Source organism: Solenopsis invicta, chromosome 16, assembly GCF_016802725.1.
Source record: "Solenopsis invicta isolate M01_SB chromosome 16, UNIL_Sinv_3.0, whole genome shotgun sequence".
Classification (NCBI taxonomy): Eukaryota; Metazoa; Arthropoda; class Insecta; order Hymenoptera; family Formicidae; genus Solenopsis; species Solenopsis invicta.
In genome coordinates this window covers 216,638-232,481 of record NC_052679.1, presented here as the reverse complement: position 1 = coordinate 232,481, position 15,844 = coordinate 216,638, and the positions used below count along the sequence as shown (strand labels likewise).

Genomic DNA, 15,844 nt, shown 5'->3' with positions numbered 1-15,844 from the left:
AAATCTCTTTGTTTCAATTTGAGACATAGTTTATTCTGAGTTTTTTTTATGTATGACTAGAGCTACCTGTTCAAATAATGAGAAATTCTTTTCTGTAAAACCTTGTTTCTAACTCTGTAGATTTCATTTATGTTACATTATTCATTTGTTGTGACATCAAAAGTGAGATTTTTCATCAACTTAAAATCTTAGTCCTATAAATATTTCCTTAATACATATATTATACAGTATTGTATAGTAGTATCATCGTCATTATTTAATAATATTAATAAATAAATAATATTGACATAGTAATATTGACGTAATAATATTTTTAAGTAAATAATAATAATTAAATGATATTTCACTCTGATAAAAATTTCAAAATTAGAGGAAGGTTGCTAACACTGATATACCACTTTATTTTTAGATTATTTTTTAAGCAAATAAAATTTTGTTATAACATAAATACAAACTGGAAAGTATCTTTTATTAGCTAACAATTGTAATAATACAGTTTTTTATGTTACCTTGTGCTGTTCCGCAAGCTGTAGGGCGATAATATATGAAGATTAATTTAAATTATATTAATAGATAGATCTCATAGTACTGTGCCTTTTATTATATCCTGTATGATTTTTACTGTCATAATTTATCTTATCGATAGGTGTGTTAATTTACGCTGCACCCAGATTTAATGTTTAAAATTACATCATGAAAAAAATAAGAAAGAGAAAAATATAAATAAAATAGTCTCAGGACGCTACAAACATGTGAAATGGTTTAATATTATCATTATACTTACTGGATTGTTTAAACTGCACAATTTATAAGAGAAAATCGTGCAAATTTTATTTTCGTTTTTAAGAAATTTATTTCTAGCAGGTCATAAAAAATCCATAGATTTTCATTTCTTTAATTATTTAAACATATATTTCAACAGTACAGTGTTTAAAAAAATAAAGGGATATCGCTTTGAGAAACTTATGTCGGTATTAGCGACTTTACTTCATTTTTTTATCTTATTGACTACGCGTGAAATTATATAAGTTGATTTTGGATCAGCGAATTAGATGCAAATCAGAAATCCAACTTTGATTGACAGTTTTCGATAGTATTTATGAGACACTCAACACTTAGATAATCAATATCTTTGCAAAGATTTTCTTATCGCTACCTCGCATCTTATCGTTTAATTTCGTTATTGCCAGCACAGATTTGCGCAATGTATATCACGGAATTTCCAGTGAGATTATAAAAGATCAATTTCGCAAGAGTCTCCTGTTCGAATGGGCGTAATCTCTTCTCGATGACGCTGCTGCCGTGAAATATCATATTTGCCATCCTTGTGACCGCATCTTCCCTCGACTCTCCAATCTTACGTAGTTTCTTATCTTTACTTCGCAGTTGTCACGTTCTTTTCTTCTCCCAAGCGATATCTCTGGCGACAGGAAAACGGATAATTTTTAGACTAGATATCATGTGTCTGTCGTTTTGAAGGCATCAAATATTTCGATCGCTCGGCTAAAACGATCGCATTATATTTCATTATAAATGTTTGGTCTGAAATTAGATAGCGATAGCCGGAGTAAGAGTTGCCTCATCCTCTTTACGTAATCATAACCGTAAGACGTACCGTAAGAATTAACGAATCGGCAAAGAAGTAAAGAATTAAAAATAATAGCATTACATTTTTTTTCAATTCTCAATTATGATTGACTAATTTCAATGTACGTGTCACAATTACGGAAAATGTATGCGACAGTCCTAAAAGTACGTTGCATTAACCGTAACGTAATTTTACAACAATAGTACTACCATTCAAAACATAACTTTATTTTTTAAATAATTTGAGCAATTTATTCTGTTCCGATCATCAACGATCGATTATATGCAATTACTGAAGATGGAAATTTTTTAATGTGGATTGTTACTGAAGATGGTCCAAATCCGGGAATGAAATGTCCACTGTTAAAGTAATATGTTTACATATATATTTAATTTTGTACACACGAATATCTCTGTTTGATTCATATTGACGCAATATTATATTTATTAATTTATTTTACATTCTAGTATCTTATTTCTGCTAATTTAACATCTCATTTATTTTATTTAAATGCACGTGATGGAGTTCTGCTTCTTCTCTAATGAGTTTCAGGTACATTTAATAAAAGCTTACCGTTTAAATATAAAAAATAGAAATTCAAAGGTATAATGATTTTGTTTCATTACTGCGGTATTAAACATTAATTTTGATTGAAATGAAAAAAAGTGTTATGTTTAATTCAATACTCTATAAAATTCGGGAATTTTAATTATTTATTGCATAAGAATCGAAATTAAAATGTTAATAAATACTCGATGACACCCAATAAAATTGTCATCTTCATTAATTAAACCGACATTTCGTATAAATGAATATTGCATATGAAGAGATATTTTGTATAAATGAATACTATGCAATTATGAATTTTAATATTACATAATATGAAACTGAACATTTTGCATAATGTTACAATGTAATTTTATAAAAAAATTAACAATAGTAGTATTTTTCCACGGTTACTGAATTTGTCAGTAAACTGTCCGCAAAAAGGTTTCAATCTTTTTCGTCAATTTTTTCGCTTACGATAGTGTTAGTAGTTTGCGATAGTGTCTCGATGAATTTAACGTTCTCACGGAGTCTGCAGAAATCCTCCCGATTTCCTTGCGTCGGCTCCATCAATTCCTCGACCGTCACTTGCGAACGATAAATTTATCTTAAAGAAGATCGACCGTGGCGCGATTTCTTCGCGCGAAAAGCGTCACGTTCTTCCCATAACCGTTATCAATAATCGTCCTTCCTCTTAATCACGGGCGTGTGAGATATAGCTTATTTTACGATTGTTTTAGTTTCGCGCGGGCCGCAATAACTTAATTAAATCCGACTAATTTAATCGGGCCCCGCCGTGGTGCGCTGACCGCTTTGATCTTAAAAGCTGAGCGATCGTGCGAGAAAACGAAATTATCTCGACGCGCTCTTTTTTTTTTTTTTTTTAGACGCGTTTACTTACTTGCGAACACTTAGTTGAGTTTTCTTCTTGTCGAGCGGAGAGAGCGTGGCCGGACTAAACACGCCGTAAAGCAAATATTAAAACTTTGCCGTAGTTTTGCGCACTTTTATGTTTGAAGGCGATTACTGGAAGTATAACCACAGCAACCGCCTCTTTGCGTTTTCTTCGTGTATATTTCTCCCTCGAGTATTTTCGCCAAGTTAAACGCGCTGGCGTATGTGCTATCGTTATTGCTTTGGAGTAAAGTATTGATGTTCAATATTGATATCGATTAGATACTTTTTTGAATATAATTTTTTATTTTGATTAAAATTCCTCTAAAACTTTGAGTCAGATATTTACTGTTTAATTACGTTTTACATACCCTTTTAGAGAGTGTACTCAAGAAAGTTTTCAGACCTCTTATTAAGAATAAATTTAACCTGGAGTCTTGTTTCACAATAATTTAGTATCCTCTACTAAATTTTTTAAATTTTATCTACGACTTTGCGATCAGACAATATTTCATAATATTTCTATTTTCTTGTTAGTGATATTTATTTTTTTGTATTATATAATATAATTTATGTTACATAATTTTCACGTATTTTGTGATTTACATACGTATATTAACTTCATTTTATTGTTAAAGATTAATTAGATATTAATTCATTGCAATTAGCTTTTTTGAGTTTTTTTAGTTTTTTCTACCCGAGTGTCGCTTGAATTAATTAATTTAATAATGTCAATAATTTAATTGATCAATTTAATAATTTAATGCTATCCATGAACTTAAATACAATATATGTTTGTAAATAATAGCAATGATTACGACTATTTGTTTTGATTTCAACTAATTGATCTTGTATTCTTTGTATTTATAAACATTTTAATAATTTTTATCTTATATGTAACGAACATTGTTGTTATATCGTTATGAATTATTTGAATTATATTATTAATTATTTTAAGTAACATTAAAATAATTAAAATAATATATTTAAAAGTGAGGAAAAATATTATTATACTTGGTTCGATGATGTGACATTGCAATCGACGTTAATTTTACAAATGCATTAATGGAGACGATGGAAAACTATGTAAAATATAACGATTGATTTATTGACTTTTAAAGATGTGTTTACATCTTTATCGCTTGTGTCTTCGTTGTTATAATACGATGTAATTCTTCAGGTATTTGTTAATGCTATCATGCTTTATGTCACGCTATAAATGTACGCCGCTCCATTCTTGTCGAATAAGAAAATTTACTTTTATTTCTTTCTTCCCCTTACACTGAAAGCGCAATCAGGGCGAACGTATTTCGCAGTATTGTGCACGGAACTCTTCTTGATTCGCTTGAATTTCTCTTTTTAATGCATATATCGAGCTACATCGTGGTACTCAGACGTACGTAATAAGGACGACATAACATGAATGTCCTGCGACGGAAAAATCCGCTTCCAACAATGACAAGCGAAATAGACGAGCAAGACGTTCGGAAAAATCTCTCGGATTCCGTTTCCACGAAGATTTCCATTACTTCGAACTGTAAGATCGTAACGATATTTTATCTGGCGATGTTTCCTACGCGCTTTATGATATTCATTCGTGTGCCACGATAATGAACGATCAAAAAAATGTATCAAAAGCTATTTCCTTTAATTCTATTCTATTTGTCATTCTTATTCATAAATAGCATTTTTAATATATATTTATGTTTCAATGCACATATATATGTGCATGAGTAGCAGTCAATTTATGTATATTCCCGTAGGAAATCGTTTATTTCTATTGCAATCGTTTATCTGATATTGCTGTATTAATTAGTTTATTATAAATCTGTATATAGCGATACATATCCTAATGTATCATGACACTATCGTAATATCGTATTTCATCGATAATCACCTAACAAATACGCATGAGCCAAGAGTACGCGATAAAACGCACGATACTCTGCTCTATAAATTTAATAAAGGATGATTCTCTGTAACACACACTGGTCGTATCAAATTAATTTATTAGAAATGAAATGTGTATAGAGAGGATTTTTGTTGATTATGTTGTAATGCAATACATTATACATTAATGTGCTATATATTACAAAATGCACAGAAAGACTAAACATTTTTAAATAATTAAAATACTTAAAAGTAATAACTACATAATAATAATGTATATTCTTTAAATATAATAACAATTTGTAATTGCACAATTACTTTAATTTGTCGCGTAACTCTTAGCAATCTGCTTGAGTTCCTTCTTAGCGATCTTCCCTGTGGCCGTGCGAGGAAGCTTCTGCATGAATTTAACTCCCGCATGCAACCTGCAGTACCACGGCATGTTCAGCTCCACCAAGTTGGTTATGTCGAGCTCCGTCGTCTGAAATTTACGTGAGGAATTGTAATGTAACGTATGTAGGGCAAGACAGTGAAACTTGACGTCTACAGTAAATTGAAGCTGTGCGTACGAAAGCAAGTCAATTCTCTTTTTTTTTTAAATTAATAAAATGTAAATAAATGCAAAAGAATTTGTCAGTACGGTATGTGAATTGATATGTACTGTGGATAATACACAAGATATTTGGTTAAAAATACTTTTAAAGGAATTCGAAACAAAAGTATCGTTATTATATAGTATTTTGTCAAAAATATGTTTTGTTTGCTAATAGTTCAATGCAGAAAAATTTAGGCAGATGGTGATAATTTTTAATATATTGTAGAACAAAGAGATATCGAATCACATTCCTGGCAATCTTCAAAATATCTCACGCGATAATCAGATCATATAAGATATTAAGTTTTGCGAATCTCTATCAGCGCGATTACCTCTTTCCCGGGTACCTTCGCGATAAAAGCCATGGCGTGTTCCTCCTCGATAGCATGTGGCACCGCCACTACGGCGACTTCGAGGACTGCGGGATGTTGCTGAATCAAAGCTTCGATTTCCGCGGGCGATATCTTGATGGCTCTATAGTTGATGAATTCCGACATTCTGTCGACGAGGAAGATTTCGCCGTCGTCGTCATAGTAACCCAGATCGCCAGTGTGCAGCCATCCTAAAATTGCTGCCGCGTTAGACACATTGAAGTTTTGCAACTCTCTTTCGAACGTTTAAATACTTTAATTAAATATTTAACGTTATGTAAAAACGTTGGAAAGTTTTTTTACCATTTTTACCGTTTTAAACCATTTTTATTACAATTCGTTAATTGATATAACGATATTACATTAATAACATTTACTTGTATTACCAATTGTTTGGTGCACACAGTTTCAAAAATGTGCTACAAATATTCCTCCCCGTTACAAATCTTTTTTATTATATTTTATTAATTAAAGTCTCCGTGTCCGCGCTTTGAACAGTGGCAAATGTCCAACTATTTTATATTTACCATCGGAATCGATAGCGTTTTTTGTAGCCTCGTAGTTGTTATAGTACCCATTCATCATGTACGACGATTTGGCCCATATTTCTCCGGTTTTGTTGGCCTCCAAGATCTTTCCCGTGTTAGGATCGACCACTTTCAGCCGTCCTGTTTCGCACACAAATCCGCAACTGCCCGGTTTACTGCGTCTCGTCTGACGGGCGCATAATCCACCGTAATCTGTCATTCCTGCGGGCAGATTTAAAAATCGATTTCCTTCCGCGTTGCATGTCCAACGTATGTATTTCAAATGGAAACATTAGCTGGCATTACGTAACTAATCATCGATCAACATCTGAACGGGATGACAAGGCTACGCGATAACGACCGCGGTCTTATCATCTCGCGCCAAGTCTCTACGACCTACCGTAGCTCAGTGTGACATTGGTATGCGGCAAAAGTTTCACCAGAGTCTGCTGCAGCTCTCCCCGGAAATGCGCTCCGCCAAACAAAAGGATTTTCAATGTTGGTAGTCGGTACTTGCTTAATATGCCGAACTTTACCAGTCGAATGGGGAAGCAGGAGTCGCATCTAAACCAGGATACCTGAATGCAAAACGACGCCGTTAAACTCGAACGCTCCCGCGGTATTACCTGCACGAGGCAATAAATCACGCGGTACAACTATCACGCCCGTTTGTAGATGCGCCTCAATTCGAGCCCGTGTTATCCTTTAGCAAATTCGCCGCGCGACATAAATTAACATAAATTAACGCGAATGCGCGAGGGTAATATCGTGTGAAATAGCGTTGCAAGAATATCCCCAAATGAAAATAATAACGCGAATGCTATGTGATGAAAAGTGCACGGTAAATCAGATGATATTGCTAAATATTCAATTTTATTCCCATCGCATAGACTCGTCGTTAATTTCTACCTCTAGCTGTGCGCGTGGCTAAAAGAGTGTTTTATAAAATGTTAAATAACCAATACGTGCTATTGAACGATTGCTCGTTAAAAATATAATACAGGCGAAATCGCTGATATATTCACTCATTCATGTACCTGACGGCTACTTGTTAAGTTATTATATTATCATTGTCGTCACACGTGCTAGAGGGCTGCACGATTCTTCGCTTTGTCATTAATACGCAATCGAATGACACATATCCGCCAATCTCTTATCACTCGCCTCATACTTTTCGATGAAGTGACATATCTCCTCGGTGTCTTCGTAATCCGGGACTATCACTCTCTTGGAACAATCGAGAATAGCCTTGATAACGATGAACAGGCCGCAGTACCATCGCATAGAAGGCGTCCACATGGACACGTGTCCTCGGAGGTCGTGGATCTTGACGTGAGCCATGTAATTGATCATGGACGCGTGGCTGATCTCGGTACCTTTCGGAAGGCCGCTCGTACCGGACGAGCAAACGATCGTGGCAACATGATCGGGACTGGTCAGCTTCGCGCACTCGAATTCGTCGATCCTCGCGGCGTCCTGAGAACGCAAAATGTTTGCCAGAGACGCGTTCTCGAATCCCGCCAGTTTGCCAAACACCACCAGCTTGGTATTTAGATTGTTTTCAATTATGGTCTGCGCCAGACACTCGGCCGACTCGGCGTTCACGAACACTATTTTCGGTCTTGTCAGCAAGAGGAAGTAACGCGCGGTCGCTAAAATGAGAGAAACATTCGTGAATATTTTCCATATGTGAGAAACTCGACGGCATTGTTATCTTCGATGTCACATTTGCGCGAATTCATTGCATTCATTCATTGATATTTTGGATTCGCAGTATAGATGAAAAAGCGCACTGCAAAAGAGAGTTTAGTAATAATAATCAAGTCTAGATGATGATTATTAAGCTTTGGTAAAATCATTTTAATTAAATATTTTAATTACAACCAAATATTTAATAATATTTAGTAACCCTTTTGGTAACCGATTAATTATTATTATTATTATTATTATTATTATGTTTAGTTACTATTAATATAATTGACTAAATATTATATTAAATACTTGGTTATATTAACCAAATATTTAATTAAAATTATTTTATTAAATTATTATTACCGAATTTTTTCAATGCGTGTCCAACGATTCTGCATCAAATGCTTTCCTCATGATTGATTAAAAAAAAAAACGAAGGAAAAAAATAAAAAATGAAAACAGGATGCTTTACAACGGCGTAGCTCTCTCGATGCGTGGAAATCCGATTTTGTTCGGTGGTTTAATGCTTGGCGCGGGGGAAAAAAGCAAGAACAAGCTGGAAAAGCGAGAGGAAAGTAACGTACTTGGGGAAAGTTCGTTGTCCCAGGGATTGCTAATGGCGCCGACGTAGAGTGCCGCCAGCAGTGGTACGTATGATTCCAAGTGATTGTGAGTGCAAATGCCGATTATGTCGCCCGGTTGAACAGCTTGCTCCCTCAGCCACAGCGCGCATTTCACGCTTTTCTCCGTCATTTCTGCGAAAATGGTCTCCGTGCCTGTAACCGCTTCCACCTACGCGCACGGGATCACGATCGAATGAACGAGCGAGGGTTAAATGGCGAATCGTGACAAAATTTACGTCAAAATCGATTCGATGGCGTCTCTATCGACACCTTCTCACGGAAGTCGACTGTGTCTACTTACTTGAGCGACAAACTCCGGTCTGCTTCGCATCTTCTCCAATACCAACGCACCGACATTTGTGCATTCCTTATGAATCGGTATCTCCTCGCCAATCAAAACATTGTTCTCTATTTTGAATGTCAAGGTATTCTGAAAATTACATGACGACGTGCGACGTGTATAAGTTGACTATTAAAAATTGATGGCTTAAATGCCGCAAATAATGAATTGCGAATGTAAATGAATGTCGGCGTTTACTTCTACAGTATTCAAAACTTGGATAAACTTGACTTTGATATTTGCAAAAGATGTTTCCAAAAATATCTTGAATTTAATAATGAATTATATTTTTATTTAGTTCATATTAATAATAATGTAAAAGGTTATAGGCTCATAAACGAGCGAGTTTAGTGTTATTTTCTTTAATTAATTTCTAACTATGTGGATAGCATCAATAATTACGGAATATTTTAACTTAACTAAGTCCTCTTCAGCCGTTATATTACCGTTTCGAAGCATATTTTCTTAATTATATAGTATCTATTATATTACATTATATTACATTAACAAAATTAATAATAAATGCTAAAATTTCGTATTTGTAGTCATCGGTCTCAATAATATTACAATGAAATAATATATAAAATACCAAGTTATAATTTAATAATGGAAGTATGTAATAATAAATTAAATTTTGGGTCAATTATGTGTATAATTTCATAACGAATTCATGGTTACATTTCGACAATCTCTCCGTTGAGTCCAATAAAATTTAAAATTATTTGGAAGAGTTGCCAAGAAGTCAATGTCAATAAAATTACGTTGTTTGTTCCGATAATTGTCTAACAAAGTAATAAATCAATTATTTAACTTTATTTGGAATGAATGTGAAAAAGTGTGTCAATACTTACAGTAGAGTCTCCTTAATTTTGGCCCCCATAATCTTTGCATTCCTTCACACGTACTTTCACAAACACTACTATCATACCCCTTTCTTTTACAGAATACCCTCACCACAGCACGAGTCTACCAATTACCGTGTACTTTACTCGCGTAATTGGTGCTGTGGTGAGGTCATTTTGTAACTTTGGCATTCCACTCTTATCGCTTCATAGGCCAAAATTAAGGAGACTCTACTGTTTTTATTTTATTGTATGTAAAATATAAAACAAATATGCAAAGATTTTAATGCGTCTTGAGAGACAAGCATGGAGACAACTAACAACAAAACTAAAAGAACACGTATTAAAAACATTAAATCAGATCTTGATGAACATTCAATTATTAGCAAACACATTATTAAATACAATCACAATTTTATTAAAATAGTTGTAAAAGTATTGATGTAAAACCCAATTATAGAAAAAGACATATTAAAAATAATTTAATATAAGGAATGAGACTTGTTATTAAAAATAATTTATAGTAAAGAACAGAGAAACGGGATAAACGCTATTAATGATACATAGTTACAGTACTTGCTTTAACATACTTGATAGACTTGCTAACAGAAAAATATTTCCTAAACAATATAATGTGCACGACATAAAAAAACACAAATATAAAGGAAATAGGTCTCCCATTTATCTTCATTAATTTGCCTATTGGAAATCGAATAAGAGATAAGAAGCCAATATCAGTTAAATTTAATTCTTTTTTAGTCGAACAAATTGTAAGTACTAATATATCTTTCTACATCTATCCCAAATCAAGTTAAATAGTCGATTTATTGCTTTGTTAAGCACTTGTTTAAACGGACAATATGATTGTATTGATACTTCTTGACAACTCTTCCAAATAATTTTGTATTTTATTTCAAAGGAAAGATACTCGCGATGTAACAACGAATTTGTCATAAAATTACACACTTCTGATCCAAAATTTAATTTATTGTTACACACTTTTGTTTTAAATTATAATTTAGCACTTTATTTATTATTTCGTTATTGTAATATTTCCGACACTGATGGATGTAGACGCAAAATTTTAACATTTATTATTAATTTTGCTCTCTCTCTCTCTCTCTCTCTCTCTCTCTCTCTCTCTCTCTAGTCAGTCCTTCATAACTAAAGCTTGATCTCCACTTGATGTGACAATTCTGAAGTTAATAAACTGTCTTTAGCGATTTCGGCAGCTATCCTCACCGTGGTATAGAACTTTGACATTTTTTTTCTATTTGATTCGTCCATCTGTTTGGGGACCAGCCTCGTGCCCTTCTGTTGGTGACAATCAGTTTTCCGAGACTAGACACATTGATGCGTCTGACAATCCATGGTATTCGTAACATTTGTTTCCAACAGCACATCTCGAATGCTTTAACTTTGTATCTTTCTCTTCCTCTGTTAATTTTGTTAATGTAATATTAATGTAATTAAAAAGAAAAATAATATGCATTGAAATTATGTAACGGCTGCAGAATATTTAGTTTAGTCGAAAGAATCACCGTGATTATTGATGCTATTTATATAGTTAGAAATTAATTAAAGAAAATTGGTCGCTTTCTCTCTGTCTCTCTCTTTTTCTCCCTCTTTCTCCCTCTCTCTTTTTCTATAATTTTTTTTATTTTAAGTTTAAATTCAACACTGGAATGTAAACTAACGATTACTTCAAAGATTTATGAGATTTATTATAACTGCATATATGTATACATACCTCCTCAATAATATTTTTATTTCTCAAATTTACCATCGTGAAATCTTATTCGTTGCACGTGAAAAATTAACACCGTAAAGATGTGAACCTACTAAATCGTGTCTTCACGACGCTTTGATCGCTTTGTTATCCAACGAGTTACTAAGATGACGCAAATGATTCATCAGTTATAAGTTACGATAACATATCAATGAGATACGTTTTTAATAAGAAATTTATAATTAGTGGGGAAAAACTCATTTCTGGTATAAATGAACGGAGACAAAAATAGCTTTGATGAATGTTTACATGAATGCAAACTGTTTGCATGATCGATATTACTAAGGTGAAAATTGCAAAGAAATTTATCGCGAAAAATTCCCCGTTTGCGACGCGAAACAATGTACAATAAAAAAAGACAAATATTTGTATGTAAGCTCATATATACAAGTGTCATCTCTAAACGTCTTCATATTAAATTGCCCTCTTCATATTAAATTTTCATAATTTTAAATTTTAAATTTAATTTTAAATTGTACTTAAAAAAATATTGAAAATTAAAGATTTATAAGGTGTCATCATAAAAAGAAATATAAAATAAAAATTTATTGTCTCAAAAGATTGTTAGATTAATTGAAACTGTAAATTTATGTCACGCTATTAATTCTAACACGAATATTTCTAGAAAATTTGTAAAATGTTTTTCTTTTAAACTTTGAATTTTTATATAAATTACATGTAAAAGTTATTTTAAAAAATTAGAAGACCAACATAAGTTCCGATTATATTTATAATTATTTATATATTGTATAATCCTGTGTTTACTCATTATTGCATTGAATGGATTGGTAGGTTAATTGGATAGTGCTAGTCTTCGGTTCCATTAAGTTCTAACCAATTTATGAATGCGGCAGCGACGACACGAGAGTGCACTATTCGCCCACCGACTCAAGGTGGTGAGAATGTTCCTGTTTCTCGAACTTTCCTTTGGTATCGACGATCTCGATTCGTCCTTGCTTCATCGTCCATTGTCCTTTCTACCGGTTACCGTCTATTTTTATCTACTGTGTTAATCTTGAAACTAGTTCAATTTTAAAACAAAAACATTCTTACGTATTTGTATACGTATATACAAAGATATTTTATAACACCTCGTTCAGAACTTAATAAAACACATCAATTATGCAATAGAAATGCTACTGAATTTAATTATCTCAATATGATGTGAGTACATTTTGAACAAGGAACTCTTATCAATCGATTATCATATAAATTAATCGTAACGTTGATTAGCTGATGCTAATAAAATGACATATTTTTGTATTTTGCACATTTACTAATTTTTACTTTATCGTAAATGCGATGGAAATCCAAATGTTAATTACTTTGTTCATCCATCATTGAAGAAACGAAAATTTTACATCGATACCATACAATACTAGAGCAGAAAAAGTTCTAGCACACTTTGAAAAATTCCATGCTCGTAAGAATTTAATTCATCGAAGCATGTTGTTGCGCATTAAAGTATCTTTAATGAAATATTATCATTCGAATTCACGAGCTACCATTGTGTTCACTTAATTATTCAGACCCATTCTCCGTGGTATTTCATTTAGAAAATTATCGCGGAAAATGTTCTGGAGATAAACTACGTGTTTTAGCGCAAAACAGCATTTACAAGTATGTATACGCTGTATGTTATATTTAAGTTATGCACTAACACAAAAGACAGGCGTCACCGTTTTGCAACTGTAAACAACTTTAAAAGCATGCAATATTAAATAATTCTACTATCTGGAAAAAAACACTTACAACAATTAATAAAATTAACATTCATCAACATATGCGTTAAAATTTAGTAATATTGTTGCGGCTACGCGACACTGGAACGCGCACGCGACACTCGCGGAAATGAGAAATACTCTTTAAGAACTATGGTTTAATACTAAGAAAAACAGGAAATTATCATTTTACAATCGTTGACAGCTCAAGAGCAGAACAACAAATTAATCCGACGACCGACGTGATCAAAGCGTGATCTTCCGATGTCGTCACGTCTCTCGTCAATCGATATCAGCCGCAATACCGGTCTGGCAGAAATCACGGGCGCAACAATATATTTAATATTAATTTTGTTGTAATTAAATATCAAGAGAACTTGTGATGTTCATCAATTTATATCATTTATTACACAATATGAAATACAATACATATATTCATATTGCAAATATCAGAGCTGGACAATAACTAATTAAAATGTTAAAAATTAAGTAATAAAGTTAAAGAATTAATAACTTTTAACTTAACTTATTAATTTTTAATGATTTAATTTTTAACTTTAATTATTTTTGAAACACATAAACTTTAATTTATTAACTTTTTCCAATGTTAAAAATTTATGTAAAAGAAAAAAATGATAAAAAAAAAAGATATATGTTCATAAAAAAAACAAAGTGAAATAACAGTTTGATGCTTTTCAAAATTATTTTGGGAATCTTCTAAGGGAATTACAATAGATCCAATGCCAATGGTCTAAAGGATAAAAAGATATGTATGTTTAACTTACTTAATCTTGACAAATACATTTAACTTATACGTAGTATACTTTCTGAGACAAATGTATATAAATCAAAATATATAACAAAAGCAGTATAGTTTCTGATATACATCGTGTCTGCACAGAATACTATATATTGCCTGATTTGTCATAAGTATGCTCGTGTCATGATAGCTACGCGGTTACGAAACAACATCGCATTCGACAATTTCCCATAAGCATTTCCAAACAGTTCTCCACGAGAGGGTAAGAGCCCCAGCCCTTTGATATTGAGAGAACATAGGCACATGGTCGGCGCGAATTTACTGTATTTACTGAAAACTCTAGTAACATTGATTTCATAAATAATTACTTGAGCTTTGACTTGTGTAATTTAAAATGATACTGGAAATTTAATAAGCAGCAAATAAGCTTGCAGATTTATTTTTTTCTTCCTTGCAACGCACGAGTCTTGTTTTGTCAGAAACATTTAGTTTTGTGAAATGATGGACGCACTCGTTTGTGATTGCCATTGTATCTTGAATATTTTCTAATTAAAACCTACAGCCAGATACTATTTGATTACTTAATAATGAAAATGCTTTTGCATATTGAGTAACATTGCAACTGTACTAAAGGCTAATTTACAATGTGCTCTTTGCTTCCTGTTTCTTGCTTTCTGTTCTTTCACCTCTTTTCGCACTATTTTATCGACAATCTTGTTTTTTGTCACGCGTTTCTACCAAAGTTTGTCAACTTTTATTTTGCCAATTTCAATAAAACAGTGCACGAAGAGGTAAAAAGTAACAAACAGGGGAAGTAAAGAGCATATTGTATTCTCTAAAACAGTTCTGTCGTTCAGTCTGATTATCTTTAAAACAATTGCAGACGGTGAGGCAACAGACAACTAGTTAAACAGTACAGAAAATTAAAAAATAGAAAACTGTAAACTAGTTAAAATGGTCGGTTAGTTAGAACATAGTGAACTAAGATTGCCAATCATAGTAAATTAAAATATATTCATCTCTTGAAAAAACAAGTCATATGCTTTTGATCATTATGAAGCGGCGCGAGCGGCAAAGCAAACTATCGGCGCAAGTTCAAATTGAATTCTATTGGATAGTATGTGGTGCGACATGAAAGCAGAGGGGAGGAAGAGACTCGCGCGCGAGGTATCGGCCTGTCCTACTATCGGTGTTTCCCGAAGAAGTCCTCGGGGGAAATCTAGGATTCCCTTCGATCAGATGCGTTTCCGCCCGATAGTTGACCCACCTTAGGACTACGGCTTGCTGACGGCCGTGGAATTGCTTCCGTGTGACCTCTCCTCCTCTTCCTCCCCCCCCTCCCCCCCCCATCGATACGCGACCCCTCTCGATACGATACGATACGATACGCTTACGCGGCACGTAATTATGGTCCTTACGTATCCCGCGGCCATCCAAGTTGGTTTGTGTCCCTCCCGAAATCCCTGCGATAGGACGGAATTCAATTCGAGGCCGTTAATCGTCGCGACACGCTTCGTTCGACGCAAGCATGTTCCGATGTTTACACGACAACGCGACGCGCACAACGACAGCTAATTAGACGAGGATGTACTTAGGCTGCACTGTTAATTCGATAATTCATGCCGCTGAAAATGGATGCTCTATCGCACTAACATCTATCTAATCA

The 15,844-nt window shown here is 33.4% G+C and overlaps 1 protein-coding gene and 1 long non-coding RNA gene across 7 annotated transcripts in view; one reads left to right on the top strand and one right to left on the bottom strand.

The window, feature by feature from the left end:
* The window catches only part of LOC120359842, a 97,968-nt gene that overhangs the window by 48,184 nt on the left and 33,940 nt on the right, over positions 1-15,844 (top strand). The gene's annotated exons all lie outside the window — the stretch shown is intronic.
* Positions 5,021-15,753, bottom strand: LOC105196063 (4-coumarate--CoA ligase 1). 6 transcript variants are annotated; one of them, XM_039459218.1, is made up of 9 exons: positions 12,533-12,860; positions 11,659-11,799; positions 9,028-9,156; positions 8,688-8,858; positions 7,576-8,063; positions 6,812-6,989; positions 6,412-6,633; positions 5,846-6,075; positions 5,021-5,399 (listed from the first exon to the last, which is right to left on the bottom strand). In XM_039459218.1, exons 3-9 carry the CDS (start codon positions 9,089-9,091, stop codon positions 5,238-5,240), a joined length of 1,515 nt encoding a protein of 504 aa, XP_039315152.1. In that variant the 5' UTR covers positions 9,092-9,156; positions 11,659-11,799; positions 12,533-12,860; the 3' UTR covers positions 5,021-5,237. The 6 variants fall into 6 exon arrangements, with proteins under 6 accessions (XP_039315152.1, XP_011160088.1, XP_039315153.1 ...); XM_011161786.3 differs by having other exon boundaries at positions 8,688-8,895; positions 12,533-12,845; XM_039459219.1 differs by lacking the exons at positions 11,659-11,799; positions 12,533-12,860 and adding an exon at positions 15,597-15,753.

Bases quoted from the DNA above. Each gene is read 5' to 3' on its own strand.
- LOC105196063 (XM_039459217.1), bottom strand. From the start codon at position 11,195: ATGGACGAATCAAATAGAAAAAAAATGTCAAAGTTCTATACCACG. The intron at 6,990-7,575 runs GCGAGTGATAAG...TTTTGCATTCAG, and splicing joins ACTTCATCGAAAAGTATGAG to GTATCCTGGTTTAGATGCGA. The intron at 6,076-6,411 runs GTAAATATAAAA...CAGCAATTTTAG, and splicing joins AAACGCTATCGATTCCGATG to GATGGCTGCACACTGGCGAT.